The 16,089-nt window shown below is 49.4% G+C and overlaps 1 protein-coding gene across 1 annotated transcript in view; it reads right to left on the bottom strand.

The window, feature by feature from the left end:
• The window catches only part of DGLUCY (D-glutamate cyclase), a 75,752-nt gene that overhangs the window by 19,640 nt on the left and 40,023 nt on the right, over positions 1–16,089 (bottom strand). The window contains 8 exon segments of the mRNA XM_036097524.2: positions 14–113; positions 4,429–4,551; positions 4,554–4,688; positions 9,675–9,896; positions 13,367–13,389; positions 13,391–13,487; positions 14,824–14,905; positions 14,908–14,973. Of these exon segments, the coding sequence (XP_035953417.2) occupies positions 14–113; positions 4,429–4,551; positions 4,554–4,688; positions 9,675–9,896; positions 13,367–13,389; positions 13,391–13,487; positions 14,824–14,905; positions 14,908–14,973 (848 nt within the window).

The raw sequence follows: 16,089 nt of genomic DNA, 5'->3' as shown, positions 1-16,089 counted from the left end.
GGGATGCACATACCTCGGTGACTTGGGGTCCCCATCTTTGCAGAGAAATGCCTGAGCGGCTCCCGCTGATTCACCTTGGAAAGTTAATAAGGGGATCGGTGTCTTCAGAACACCTTGAAAATAAAGGCAAAGGGTTGACACATCAGCCCTCGTGTTGCATTTTGGAAATTCATGTTGGCTTTTCAGAAGCTTCTTTGGAAAGTATCACTATCATTACCTACCTGTCGAATACTTTGTTAGGAAAGCTGAGACCTCAACACGAGAATGAGAATACTTGTTTACTTATAGTCCTTAGTAAACCCTCGGTTGGCGGAGTGTGTGACCCTGAGTGGCGTGGAATTGGGCTACTGTCACCACTATTGGGGGCTAGCAAATATGCTGCCTGTAGATGTCCATGAGACCCCATGAATGCAGGCCTATTCTGGCTCACTGCCATCGTGAGTGCTGGGGACACGTGGCACCCATGGTGACGGGGAGTTAGCCCTCCACTAAGCACCTGACATGCATGCTCTCACTTAATTGTCACAACAATTCTATGTGATAAGAACCATTACTAACCCCATTTTACAGAAGAGGAAAACTGAGGCTCAGAGGTGCTATGTAAGTCAGGTGAAGCCAAGGATGGAGGTCAGTGTCACGACCCCAGTTTCCACCCCAAGTTCTCATCTGCTCCCCCCCTCCTCCCCTCCCTGCATACCTTCAGGGAAGTTCTAGAACAACAGTGGAGAGGTCCCAGAGTCTGGGCGTGGAATTAGCTACTGGTATTGGAGTGATTGCCAAAGTGATTTTGACTCTCAAAAATAGCACCTTCTCTAATTACAATAATAATACGCATTAATGTAGAATATGTGGGAAGCACACACAAATCCCAAATTAAAATAAAAGTGACTTGGTTGTCATTAACGAATCCATCTCCTAGCAGGTGGAGGTAGAATGCTTGTGCATTCACTGGCCCAGGATGAGATCTCCACGCAGAGCTTGAGACGGCGAATAGGGGGCCTGCGACAGGGATGGACCCAGCACTTACGGTCCCACTGGTTCTGCAGGACCCCCCGGCCCACTCTGGGGACCAGAGGGGCTGCCATAATCTCCATCATCAGCCCCTCACACACCTCACATAAACCCAGCCCAAGTAAGCACCCTGTCCATGTTAAAACCACATGGTATTATAAATGTGGCTGCTTCCCACCTCAGCTTCACCATATGGCTGTCCCAAGCCCTTTGGGAGCTGCCACCGCCCCCCTCCCTCAGTGGGTAGAGAAGCCAGAATCATTGGCAGAGACCCTAAGGGGCCCCCAGCGTGGCTCCCTCCAACATCCCTCCCCAGTCCCACCCCATGTCTAAGGGGGAAAGACAAGGAGAGGACAGTCAGTCCATCAAGGGATACTCGCCGAGCACATTCTACATGGGACAAGCCAGGAAATGGGGGTGGGGTGGGGTGGGGGTGTGGTCACAACAAGCTGAAAGACCCAGCCCCTTTCTGTGCTGTGAGGATCAGCCTGGTGACCCAGCAAGGGGACTGACTACAACCAAACAACATTCCTAGCTGTGTAACCTTGGACAAACCACAGAAACTCCCTTAGCTGTGGTTTCCTCCTCCGCAAAACGGGGTTAGTCATGTCTCCCTTGACCCAGGATTGCTGTGGATGCAATGATGTGATATGGGCCAAACACTGAGCTGGGGGTCTTGCATGTAGTAGGTGCTAAGTTAAGGCTGGTGATTTCTTACTTCCTGACATTGGATCAAGGATACAGGATACTAGTAAGAAGGGGCACCGGGGAGCCAAACAGGGCAGGGAACCTAACATTCCCCCCCAGAGGGGCACACAGAGAGAAAGAGTCTCTGCAAAGGAACGTCAGCACAAGATATGAACCCGCACCTGAGCTGCAAAGAACCAATTTATCCATTTGGTCCATTCACCCTCAAGACAAGGAAGAAATGACTAAGCTTTTTCTTCTTTAAACATGTGCAGTCTTTGGTTATAAAAAGAACTGAACTAATTTTCATTAAAAGGCCAAATCTTTTTCCCTTTCTTCGTCCACATGTCACAAAAGTTCTGCAAAATTGAATAGAGCAGACGCTACCTTCTAAACTGCCCCATGGGCGAGCCCCAGTTCCGAGCTCCCGAGCAGCTGGAGCCTCTGAGCCAGGCCAGCAGGTGAGCTGCGAGGGCAGAGCTGCCTCTGGGAAAGTGGGCAGCTAAAAATATCCAAGCCACTTGTCAGATGGGGGAGGCTGCCAGCCTGTTGGCAGCGGCTGGGACTGTGGCCCACCCGTCCTCCTTGTTCACAACGTGGTCTTTCGGTGTCCCTCGGTCCTCTGTGCAGTTCCTTCCCGGCCTCCCTGGTGGCTCCCCCTCTCCTCCTTGACCTTTCAATGTGGAGCATCCCAGGGTGTAATCCTGGGACCTTCTCTCTGTCTCTTATTCCCTGGGTGATCTCACCCCATGTCTGGACTTAAAAGGCCATCAATATGCCAACCGGTCTCCGATTTCTCTTTCCAGCCCAGACAGCTCTCCTGAACTTGACTCGTAGATCTGTCTACTTGACATCTCCACTTGTGAGCCTAGAGATTGCTCACACTGAGGCTCAGACCTGCACTCTTTTAAAATTTTTTTAAAAAATTGTAATTGTGGTAACATACATAATGTGACTTTTACTTCCTTAGCCATTTCTAAGCGTACAGGTCTCTGGCGTTGAGTACGTTCACGCTGTAGTGCCACGAGCACCACCACGTCTCCAGAACTTTCTCATCTTCCCCAAGTGGAATTCTGTCCCTAATATACACTCCCCAGCACCCCCCCAGCACCCTGAACCACCGTTCTTCTTTCTGTCCCTATGACAGCAGTTGCTCTCAGTCCCTCGTGTAAGTGGAGTCCTACAGTATTTTGTCCTTTGTGACCGGCTTATTTCACTCAGCATGATTCCTTCCAGGTTCACCCATCGGTCAGAATTTCCTTCCTTTTTAAGGCTGAAGGACATATTCCATTGTCTGTCTATACGGCATTTTGTTTATTGGTTCATCCGCGGACGGACCCTTGGCTTGTCTCTGGTGAACAACGCTGCTGCGAACGCGGATGTGCAAGTATCTGTTTGCGTCCCTGCTTTCGGTTCTTTTGGGTGATACCCAGAAGTGGGATTGCTGGATCATTCTTTTGGGTGATACCCAGAAGTGGGATTGCTGGGCGATTTTCTACATTTTTTGAGGAACCGCCATACTGGTTTCCAGAGCGGCCACACTGTCAGGTGTTCCCAGGAGCAGCGTCTCCGCGGTGTGGGTCCCCGGCAGCTGCGCCCTCCCCATCACCCTGCCCGAACTGTGCAGCCATCCTCATCCCCTGTCTCACACCTGCGTCCAATCCACCCGGAATCATGACTCTCCCTTCAAAATACAGACAGAGCTATCTACTTCTCGAAACGTCCACCTGCACCGTTCATCGGTTTGGGGTTCTCTGAAACCAGAGTCTGACACAAAGACTCGGGTGCAGGCGGTTTATTTGGGAGATGACCCCAGGGGGCAGGTGGGAAGGGCAGAAAGTGAGGGCAGGAAGGAGGAAAAACCAACAGGGGGGAATGGGCACTTTCGAGGTCACTGCTCCAGGCAGTGGGGTCCCAGTTCCACGGGGACCTGCCTGTCTCTGAAAGACAAGAGGCAAGGCTCCTGTGCCCTGTGCCCCCCTGGTTGAGGGGCTCCCGGAGACACCAGTCCCCTTACTTGTGGACTGAGTGGTTCTGCACAGCTTTGAAGAAACCCCGAAACGCATTTTCAGGGACACAGAGACACAGGCAGCGGGAAGTAGGTCAGAGCACCAGGCTCCGCGCCCAAGCCCGCACAACCCTAGTGGGAGGAGAGGCGAAGAGCCGCTGCTCACAGTGCACCCCAGCCGGTCCTGACGCGGACAGCGGGACGGCCTCACGCCAGCGTCGCCTGCAGCTCTCAGGCACCTGCGTGCTCCAGGAGCCTGTGCGGCGCGGGGCATGTGCCCCGCTGGCCCGGGAGGGACCCTGCCACCTCTGCTTTCGACTATCGCACCTCCACCCCCCCCGGGGGTTCGGGGGGTGGGGTCCAGGGCTGGCCTGGGTTGCTGAGTCCCCTGCAGGTCACACAGGGAGGGGAACAGGAGCACAGCAGGACCCTGGGCTCTGGAGCCTGGAGGACCCGGGTTCAAACTCGAGCTCACCATTCCCACCCAGGCAACTCACCCGGACCCCTCAGAGACTCAGCCTCTTCATCCATAAAATGGAGCTAATGCTGCTGATACCAGAGAGGTTTCGAACAGGAAGGAAAACACCCCCTGTCCGGTGCATAGCCCTGAGCTGGGTGCTTGGCAGGAGCTCCACACACCCGGGCCCCCACCCCCACCCCCACAGCCTCTGCCCGCAAAGGCCCGTTTGGGGGAAACGGACTATCCTCATCTCACTCCTCACCTTGCTCAACAGCTTCTTCCACGAGCCTCTTGAACAAACTCAAGGCTCTCTGGTCAACGATCATGGAGACCCCCTTCCCCAAGGCCTGCAGGAAGGCGGCCAGGGCCATGGCTCCCGGAGGGCGTCCGTCTCTTCTGGGGGCTGGTGGTTGAAGTGTGTGGGGAAGCCGGTGGTGACGAGCACCGAGCGGACGTGCGACAGCAACAGGGAGGCTCGCAGCAGCTCATCTCTGTAGAGCAGGTGTCCGATCCCCTGCTGGCCTAAAATTATTTTCAGATTTATTTATTCGCTTGAGAGAAAGAGAGAAGGCGGGGGGGGGTTGGCAGAGGGAGAGAGAGAGAGAGAGAGAGAGAAGCAGACTCTGCACTGAGCGGGGAGCCCGACGCGGGGCTCGATCTCACGACCCTGAGATCACGACCTGAGCTGAAACCAAGAGTCGGTGACCCAACCGACCGAGCCACCCAGGCACCCCATTTTTTTTTTTAAGTCATAAGATTAAAAAAAAAAAGTCATAAGATAACGTCATGTGTTTCAAGTAGAAACTTATGTAAACAGCAGTTTGGGTTTTTATTTACTCTTGTTTCTGAAGTGGATTTGAGGGGATGTGGCAGAGACTGCTGGTTGTTCCCCGGAATTCCTTCTCCGCCCCCACCCCCAGGCACGAAGGGGAGCCGGTCTGTGGCTGACCAGCAGCTCTTCCGGTTAGGGCTTCCAGTCTTCATGAGCCTAGGTCCTCTCTGCCACATCCGGAGAGCAGCCAAAGGGACCAGGAGTGGAAGTCATTTGCACCCCCTCTGGGCCTGCCAACCCCCACCCCTGCCTTCCTCCCTTCCTCCCTTCCCAGCTGTTGACAACCAACACCTCCTGGGGGTCCCAGGGGGTCATGGCAGAGCTTCTGGCTGGAGCAGGTCCCCCTTCCCGCTGAACACCCACACTCACCAGGGAAGGCCTGCTCTGGACGGTTGCGTGAGAGGCACACACTCATACGGTATTTGAGGAAAGCATCTTGGGGTTAATTTGTTCTAGCGGTCTAGCAGACCCTAACCGATGCAGGAATGTTGAAGGAGAGGCAACGGGACTGCCCTAGTGGGGGAGTCACCAGAAGAAGGCCCTCAGACAAGGACTTGGGTGCAGGTATTTCTACGGAAAGTGAGCCCAGGAACACTAAGTCAGAAGATGGAAGAAGTGTGAAAAAAAGGGAGAAAAGCTCCTGAAGAATGAATGTGTGAGTGAGCAAATTAACTACAAAGGCAACTGGGCCTCAGTCCTGCTTGAGCTGCTCTAGGAAACTGTGGGGTCCACACCTCAGGGCTCTCCTGCCAGAGGACAGGGGGACCGGGCATTGATGCACCTGCTCCTGCCCCTTGCTGGGTGCAGGGGAGACAGGCAGGGCACCAGCATCATCGGCTCTAATGCCCTCCGGTGGCTGCCAACCTGGTCCCAGCTGGACAGCACAGCCCCCTAGGGCCTGTCATTGTGCCCCTGTCCATACTCAGGTCACCCCCAAGCATATCTGGGCCCGGTGAAGGCAGGATGTGACTCAGAACTTCTCCCCCAGCTGTGGCTAAAATGAGAGGTAGACCGACGGATGGGGCCTGAGGGTGTCAGCTTGCCCTTGAGGTGCATGGAGAACATGGAGGGACACACGGTTGGGGTTCCTGTTGTGGAGGGACAGTTCCAGACTTGGAATTCGGAAACTTACGTTCAAGCCCAAAGTAGCTCTGGGACCTTGGCCTCGTCCCTGGATTGCTCTGGGCCTCCGTTTTCCTACGTGGAGCATGGGGAGGGGGTCCAGGTGGAGGGAGGCTGCAGGAAAGGGCCCTGCACATGCCCGCAGTGGGGGTGGAGACTGGAACATTTGTCTGGAGGGTGATTTGTACTCAGATTTGTACGTGCCCCTTGTACCAGCTATTCACGTCCAGGAATTTATCCTGATAAAGGGATCGTGGGGATGTACACACACGTAGTCAGAGGGTGTTGACTGCAGCCTTGTTTATGGTGTCAAATGATGGATGTTAATAAAAATGGTGGAATGTCTATAAAATGGAATTCTATGCGAACATTAAAAAGGATGTTGTAGAAGACTAATGACATGGAAGGATGTTCACAATATATTAAAAAGGGGACTATATATATACAAAAAGAATATATATTCTTTTTTCAGTCTTACAGGCTTAAGACTGAAGAAAAGGACTTTAAGGGCAAATATTGAACTGTTTGTGAATAACGGTTAATTGTGATGGGATTCTGGTTATTTTCACTGCCTCTTTACGTTCATATATTTTCTGATGTTTCTACAACGAACGCGGATTGCTGTTGGTGAAAGGGGAGAAGAACAATATTTTTAAAGAAAAAAACCGGAAAGTAACCTATTTCATAGGATGTGATAAACATCAAAAGAGAGAGGAGGGCAGAGAGAGCTTTTTTAAATTTAGAGCAGCCGATGAGCTCATCATTTATGATGGTTTTTGCATGAGAGCAAACATCGTCACTATAAACTTTGCCTTCCTTCTTATTCTCCAGGCACCTCAAATGCAAGCCAACGTCCTCTCAAAAATGACTGAGTGGCTCTATTATTAAGCCCAGTGAGCAATGCTCAGTATACTGCCATTAATCTTATATCTGCTTATTTCATATAGCAGGAATCAAAAGCATCTGTTGTTCTTGAAGATGAACGATGTTCCTTCATAGACAGTATTGGCCCATCCGGACACTCATAAATCTGCCTTTCCCCTATTCCTCACGCTTCAAACCTAGACAGTCTGCACAAGCACCAAAGGGGGGGTTTGTGGATGCCCTCCCGGGTCATTTTTATTAAGCTGGGGTGCGCCGAGTCTGCCGTAAATTTACTTACCACTTACTTTTTTATCTGAGCTAATGGCAGAGTTAATAATTCATCTTCCCTCACGACCCCTGTGCTGAATGGAAGGGCTGTTAGCCTGGGTAAGAGTGTTTGTGAGGGAGAAAGTATTGCAGAAATTAAAAAGAAATATCCACCCAGGAGATCAGCCTATGTAAGAGGCTCTAGGTACACACAGCCACGAGCTTCCATCTCTATACGTGTATGTGTCTGTCCTAAAAGGGGCATCAGGGGTAGGCATTGATCCCAGATTTACTGTGAGTTTACGTGCAAAAGAAACCAGACTCTCCGCTGAAAGAATGAATGAATGAACAACACAACAGATAGACAAAACATCAAAAAGCTAGGCCTTGTAGTTTTGAAGGAAGTTTTGCTATGCCCACCTTTGGTCCCAAGCCCAGGGGAGAGAGCAGACATTTTTAAGGCCGTTCTGCACTGTTTGATTCTTGGCCACGGTTTTAGTTCACGCAAAATGGCACCCAGCTTGGTGGCTCTATGACTGTGCCCAGGTGCTGTCCTCTGTCCCAGTGTCACTGTTCTCTGTCTGGGTGCTGGGACTTCGGCCAGGAGGCTCGACCTCTCCAGGCTGACCTCACCCCTCTGCTTTCCACAGGGACCCCAGCACCATCTATTCAGATATCTGGCAAACAGGGGTCTGATGGGCCAACAGGGAGACCAGGTACACCTCCTCCAGACCTTCAAAGTACAAAGAGCACCCAGGTCAAGAATCACAGCCCATGAGAAGGTATGAGCCAGCAGAGGCCAGAGCACTCTTTTAACTGGCCCGGTGGGACTGTGATATACCATGTAAACTCAGATTCCAATTTATGCAACCCTTATCGATCGTGGGCCTTGGAGTCAGTGGGTGCGGATTCAACGTCTGCCCCCACCATGTACCAGCTATGTGGACTTGGGCAAGTTTCTTAACCCTTTATGCCTCAGTCTCCTCATCTGTTAAAGGCAGTTAGTAATAGCTGCCCCAATGGGTCAGTGGAAGAATCTAAGATGAAATGTGCTAAAGCTTTGAGCGCATGCCTGGTCCAAGGTAAAACTCAGTAGATGATAGCTGTCATTCTTATTACCCATCACACCCCGCAAAAAGGAGGTCTAGTTGTTATTTCTCCTGTTATACTGATGAGAAACTGAGGCAGAGAGCCCCAGGGAAGGCTGAACCTTCATTCTCTCTGGAACCTTTGCCAGCAAATGGATTGAATTTCTTTGCACACCTGCGCCCTCTGCTGGCCACCTTGGATTAGACATGGGGGCTCTTCAGTGACCATGCCCGGGGATGAGAAAAACCCCTCAACTAGCTGGCAGCCAACCTCCTCCTAATTGGAACCAGAAGACCCCTAGTGGATCCCATGTCTAGAAGCCAGCGGGTCACAAGCCACAGAAGGACTGTCCTTTCTCTGAGACGCAATATACAATATACGTGTTGGTTGCAAACTCTTATGAGGCTATCTCCTACAGGGTCCTGCCCCACCAGCATCCTCAGAGGAGTGGGGATCCAGCCCCTGCCCCTACCTCTGCTGCCCAGCACAAAAACATCTATTCTACACCCAAGCCCAGGGCGAGGGCGCAAAAGGAGGAGATTAGGGACACAGGGATGACTTTGTTTAAATGGTGGTGGTTGGTGACCTAGGAACCATACTACTCCCTTTTTTCTTACCATCCCAGTCCCAATTTAGTCGTGATGGCAATGTGTCCAGCTAATAAGCTCACCTTCCAAACTCCCTCTTATGTTTAGTGTTGAAAATTCGGGGAAAAAAACAAATAAAAACCCAAAAATTATTCACATTCGAACTACCCAGAGATCATCAACATCAGGATTTTGGTGTATTCACTTCTTTTGGGGATTCATACGTACTATAGGCATTAAAAAAAAATCACACTGTGGGAATGCACAGTAGAGGCAAAGAGAGAATTTAGGCAGCTGACCCTTGTAAATGGAGATGGAGGTTGAGGGGAAAGAGGACTCAAGCAAACATCTTAATGATTCCCAGGTAACTTTTTAAAGAGTTTGGATTCTAAATAACTTGAAGCCTCGTTATAACATTGTTTTTGAGGTTTATGCTTCAGAATGACCCCTATAGGTGAAAACCTGCCCCTCATTGGATGAAGTCTCAATTTCCATAATTTAATGAAAAATGTTATAGTCTAGTAGCCTGACATTAAGGCTATGCCTACTTTCTGGATAAAATAGCAATCTCTGCTCTTTGATAGTGTTAGCTAAATAAAGAGGAATACATTCTTCTCTCTCTCTCTCTCTCTTTTTTTTAAATCCATCCTGTAGATGCATGTAGTTTGCATGCTGCCTTTTTCACTGGCCATTACGCCAGTGATGAATTGCTCCAGGTCATTAAGGTGAGCACGCTTTGTTTCTTACCTGGGTCTACGGCAATTATAGTCTCTAGCTCTCTAATCTTCTGAATAGCTGAAGCCGATGCCATGCTGTAGTGCAAAGGATCTCGGGAAATGCGATGGACCTCTGGTGGAAGGTTCACGCCTGGAATTCCCTCAGGGGTAAGACAACGGGCTGGAGCCTCTGTATCCTTCAGGTTGGTCATGACTGTGCAACCCGGCGCACTGGTGAAAGCCAGTGGGGTCTCTAAAACACACAACGGGAGAGACTGAGTGCATTCACTTCATCAAATTCAGTCCATTCTCATCTAGCCCACGGTTGGTGGGCAAGATGGTGCCGGGCCTCGGCTCTGCCAACAACGCTCCTTACATGGCTTGTTGCACCAAATCAGAAAAAATTAGCTGATGGCTAAATCAAGCCCCACTTAAACAGGTGCCTCCAATGTTTAGGAAAGTGAAGATGAGATGCGTGTGGGAACAGAAGGGAGGGGCAGCCCAGCTACAGATAGGAATTGCCATCAACTGAACCCCATGGGTATCAGAAAGTACTTACTGAACTCTTACAGATACACAAAGCCACCTTCCTGGACTTGGCTAATAAATAGCTCTCTCTGAACATAGTGTCTATTTTTCCCACGGCACTTTTATTTTGCTTTGGTGTCTAATGTCGCTCTTTAAAAAACTCTCCCGTACCAAATTCCAGGCAATGTGAAACACTTTAGCATCGTTATTAAGAACATGGCTTTCCTGTGCCAGAGTTTGAGATGAGACTTTATCCTCTCTAAACCTGTTTTCTCAACTATAAAATGATGATAATGCTTCCGATGGTTGTTGTCAGAGCTAAACTGGAAAATGCACATAGAAGTGTTTTCGCAAAGTGGTTCAGAGTGAGCCCTGGATAAGTCATGGTTTGCATTACTGAATCAGGTACTCTATCTCACCCGCTTGATGTCCTTGCGCCTGGCCCATTAGGGGCTTCATACTTACTCAATTTACATCGTCTGCTTTCTTCAGTGTCATTGTTATCCTTGGGTACTTTAATCCTACTCAGCTGTGTGCTCCCAAAGATGAGGACCACTGTTTATTGATCTCAGAATGCCACATAATACCTTACACATAAAAGGCGCTCCGTGTGAATTGGTGTGAATTGAGTCAATAACAATGTCTTGGATGTCACAGAAAACAGTAACATTTTTTTTTCAAATTCAACAGAAAGCCAAAGTTAACACTTCAAAAGGAAAACCTACTGATAATTTCATGAAGCATTTTTTTCTAAGATTTTATTTATTTATTTGAGAGAGACAGAGGTAGCGAGACAGAGCATGGGCACGGAGGAGAGGGAGAAGCAGACTCCCCGCTGAGCAGGGAGCCCGACGCAGGACTCGATCCCAGGACCCTGGGATCACGACCCGAGTTTGAGGAATGCAATCACTGTTTTTGTGTGTTTTGGACAGCACCTACAACGGGTCACTCCAATGCCAAGTCTACACCAGAATAGTCAGCTCGGGGTGTGACATGGACTTCTGCCCCATCAGCTGTGAGGTGTATAACAACTAGTTTACCGTTAATTGAAGTTTATTTATTTATTATTTATCTTTAAAAAGATTTTATTTATTTGAGAGAGAGAGAGACAGAATGAGCAGGGGAAGAGACTCCCAGCTGAGCAAGGAGCCCGATCCCAGGACCCTGAGATCATGACCCGAGCCAAAGGCAGACACTTAACCCACTGAGCCACCCTGGTGCCCCACTAATAGAAGTTTAAATATTGAAGTTTGAGCATGATTTTTTAAAAGATTTATTTATTTATTTTTAGAGAGAGAGAGAGCGCTAGCGGGGGGAGGAGCAGAGGGAGAAGGAGAGAGAGAGAGAGAGAGAAGCAGACTCCCCGCTGAGCACAGAGCCTGACATGGGGCTCGATCTCATGACCCTGAGATCATGACCTGAGCCGAAATCAAGAGTCAGATGCCCAACTAACTGAGCCCCCCAGGAGCCCCAGCATGATTTTTGTAAAATTAGAAATATTCAAGGTCGTCCCTAAGCCAGTGATGTCATTTGGCCACATTTACAAATCAGGTGTGCTATTTCAAGCCAGAGCTAATGGGCTGGGATGCTCGTGGCAGTGAGCTCTCTTCTGCGCATCCCCTGTGGCTGGTGGCAGGAGAGGGGCGACGCCATCGTGCTGCACAAAATTTACCACATGTGTGTGGATGTGTGAACATACATGAGCACACACACTCAGAAATGACCACAAACTCCCTGAGAACTGCATCTTATCTCATGCGGCATTTTATTCCCAGAATCTGAATCCATGCCTGGTACATAGTAGGTGCCCAATACATTTAATATTAAATAAACAAAGGAATAGGGGCGCCTGGGTGGCTCAGTGGGTTAAGCGTCTGCCTTCAGCTCAAGTCATGATCCCAGGGTCCTGGGATCGAGCCCCGCATCGGGCTCCCTGCTCAGCGGGATACCCATGGGATTCTCTCCCTCTGCCTGCCGCTCCCCCTGCATGTGCTCTCTCTCTGTGTCAAATACATAAATAGATAAATAAAATCTTAAAAAATAAATGAATAGAATTCCATGAATCTTGGCATTTATGCCTCATCGCTATATTAGAAATAATCTTCCCCTATCGTGAGGCCATTCTGATAGCTAAATTTATATGAATGCTTTCAAAAAAAATTAAGGTAACATTAAATTCTGTGATTTGTAGTTCCAGTGTGCCTGACCTGGCTAGAATTTTCTGGTGTCTACGAAATGGGCTGCCATAGTTATTCTTAAGGTTTCTAGCACATCCCTACCTTACTGTGAGCTGGTTAGGGCGCCCTCGTGTGTCTCTTCATTGTAATATCACCCTATGTCTTTGAAAAAAATAAACTGACCGTATTGCTTTAAATGCAGAGGTCCCCCCTTATCAAGATATGTTCCAAGACCCCCCAGTGCACATGAAACCCTGCATAGCACTGAACCCTACATAGACTATGTTTTTTCAACCTTGCATAGCACTGAACCCTATATAGACTATGTTTTTTCCTATCCGTACATCCCTATGATGAAGTTTAATTTATACATTAGGCACAGTAAGAGATTAACAGCAATAACTAATAATAAAATAGAGCAATTAGAAAATATACTGATAAAAGGGTTGTGAATGTGGTCTCCCTTTCTAAAAATACCTCAGTGTTGTCCTCACCCTTCTTCTTGTGACAATGTGAGATGAAAAATGCCCACGTGATGAGAGGAAGTGAGGGGAGAGGGCATGTGACGTAGCATGAGGCCACGATTCGTCAGAAGGAGGATCATCTGCTTCTGGACTGCAGTTGACTGCGGGCAATAGACCTCAGAAAGCAGAACTGCGGGGAAAGGGGGACCACTGTACCCCGCAAATACCACGTGAAATGGAGTGTTTAGTGGTGCTGTTTGCCTTCACTCTTGTTTTCAAAGCCCTACCAACCTTCAAAATGTCTCAGAAAGTCAAGCTAAATATTGGTCTTTCTATTAGAATGGCCTGGGAGCCTTCTGCAGATGGAAATATATTTAATCAAAACGTACAAGCTGCTGGTGAGACCCAGCCCTGGGAGATCTGTATGTTTTATATTTTGTTTTGTAACTCGGTTTCTTAAGTCACTGCCCTGCAAGCCTATGCTTCCAAGAACTAGAGACCCACCCTTTTCCATCCTGGGTCATAGTCATAGCCCCCTCTAAGCCCAGACATACTGCAGCTGCTGACGGCTTTGAGACGTCATCTGAGAAGTCCAGAACACTGGGACGTCCCCTGGTTGACACAGCACAGGATCCCCATAGTCAGGTTTGGAAAGATCTTTGATTCCCAACCATTCTGCAAATGGAAAAAGAAAATGAATTCCTGCAGGTCCTGTCTTGGTAGGTCCCATCCAGGTTGAACACATCGAATGGTTTATGTTTCTTTCTCCCAGAAAAAAACTCTAGTCATAGGATTGCTCTCAGTGGTACTGGAGAAAAGGATTTGGGACTTTAAAAACCCAGGACACTGGCTAGCTTCTAGTCCATTCTGAGTAGTGCAGTTTCAGAACACGGAATCTCAGACACCTGCTGTGATTGCTGGAGGAGACCCAGGTGCACCCAGCCTAACACCTGGTGCGGATCGCCAACCCAAACCAGCATTTGTGAGCCAGCATTTATCTTGGTGCAGGCTGAGTCACATAACACAGACCTAAACTCTGTTGCTTGACTACCAACAGCGTCCCTACCCCTGGCCCGGCATCAGAAGGCTCACGAGGACAGCAAAGATGGATGTGTTGGGCCCAACCCAGCTCCACTAACGAGAAGACAATTCAACGATTCAGCAAAGCACTTTGCTTTGGGTGGTCCTGAGATCTTTCTATGAGGGAGGTGGCCGGTGCTGATTGCATCGTTATAGAATGCAGGCTTTGTCTGATTCTGCTTGTTACACAGCTGAGCGAGTTCAGGTACACTGAGCTTCAACTCTCACCCGAGACCCAATCCCAAGCTTTCATCGGGCTCTCTGAGAACCACAAAGAGGCCTAGACAGCTGCCAAGCTTGGATCTGCTCACTCACTCTCAGACTGAGTTAATACACCGGGGATCAGTTCAAGTTAACATTTGGAACAAAGCCCTCCCCTGTCCAAATAGGCTACTGCACAACAGCCTAGATTAGAGGTTGCTCTGAGCTCAAGTTCCAGGACAAATAGCTCTGCTGCTGCCCTCTACCACCTGCTCCTTCCACCCCAGGTTCACCTGAAGGTCACAGGAGATAATGGGTCAGGCTGGCTATTCTGCCAAGGGCAGCACTTTTAAACCTGAGGGGCCTCTGTAAACCCAGCCCGAATGTTGCTGCGGGAGTCCGAGCCTTGTCCAGGACCCCTGGGGAACCCTGGGGAAGATGAGGACAAGCCGGGGGAGTTCAGGAACACTGAAGTTCAAGGGTGGCTGTCAGAATCATGAATGAGGGGCGCCTGGGTGGCTCAGTCATTAAGCGTCTGCCTTCGGCTCAGGTCATGATCCCGGGGTCCTGGGATCGAGCCCCGCATCGGGCTCCCTGCTCCACGGGAAGCTTGCTTCTCCCTCTCCCACTCCCCCTGCTTGTGTTCCCTCTCTCTCTGTGTCTCTCTCTGTCAAATAAATTTTAAAAAAATCTTAAAAAAAAAGAATCATGAATGAGAGTGGACGCTCACCTGGGTCACCGATATGAATGGGTTGTCCCTTATTTCCCATGGAGCAACTGGCCTGCACCAGCCTTTCCAGCTTGTCCTTGGGGGGATGGGCCCCATTGTGACCACCAGGGGGCAGCAAAAGCCAGCCATGGCGACACAAGGCACTGTTGTCTGAGAAGATGAAAAACACAATTGACCCAGATGGAAACCCTGAGCACCAACAGTTCAGGGCAGCTGAATGAAGGAGGGGGTCCAAGTAGCTATTATAAAAATACGGCTTCTACTTTTATGTGACATAGAAATGAGAAAGTCTGCTGGTAATGACTGGTTTAAAACAGAGAACCTTCACTTTGTATGTGCTGTGGACGCTTCTGGTAGTCTGGTGCAGCTATAGACCCCCACTCCAAGTTTCTAATTGCAAAAGAGGAAATGCATAGGTTTACAAAGGACACCAATTATATTGCAAATGCGGTTATCAGATTATGAAAAAATGTGGTACAGTGATATGTATGCTTCATTAACAGCTTAAGGAACAAGATGACAGATGGATCATTATAAATATGAAGTAGTGATCAACATATAGGATATTTCTGAGATATCAGGAAGAACTGCCATGGGACAGGAAAATATCTGGGAGTCCTTTGGGCAGCCGCAAAGTCACAGGGTCTGCTGATACAACAGCAGTTTGTTGTCTGCGTTTGGAATGGAAGGAAATGCTCAGTTTCAGTTTGAGGCTATGACAATCAAAATATTAATTTTTTTTCATCCAATTCTGCGGGCCTCTGAATTTTCTCCACGGACTTCAAGGGGCCTGTGTACCACAGGTGAAGACCTTGGGGAGAGGCGGAGCCACCCAAGGGCAAAGGATCTCGCAGGAGGCACTGAGGTCTGCTTGGCCCCCTGAGTCCACACAGGGGGTGTGGGTCTGTGTCCAGACCCCACCGAGCCCTGCCTCGCTCCTCCTGCCTTGGGATGACCTGCGTGACTTTCTCTGGTGGTGGTGTTTTCTCCCCTGAATGGTTTCCGGTCGCTGCAGTGGGGCTTACATGGCCAGGATGGTGATCGGCGGGGACAGTCTTGGCTACTGCCGAAGGGCTTGCTGTTGGCACTGAGGGGGAAAATACGCCACCCCCAAATACACCACTTTGGCATACTGATTATTTTGAATTAAAGTTCCTTGGGAGACCGCCAGTGCAAGAAAAACATTCTGACATCCCTTCCCCCGCCCCCCCACCGTGAAAAGCAGGAAATAAATCTCCCGCATGGAGGTACCCTCCCTATACCAGG

The sequence above is a fragment of the Halichoerus grypus genome, chromosome 8, assembly GCF_964656455.1.
Source record: "Halichoerus grypus chromosome 8, mHalGry1.hap1.1, whole genome shotgun sequence".
Classification (NCBI taxonomy): Eukaryota; Metazoa; Chordata; class Mammalia; order Carnivora; family Phocidae; genus Halichoerus; species Halichoerus grypus.
The sequence above is the reverse complement of the archived record's forward strand: the minus strand, read 5'-3'. Positions and strand labels throughout refer to the sequence as shown.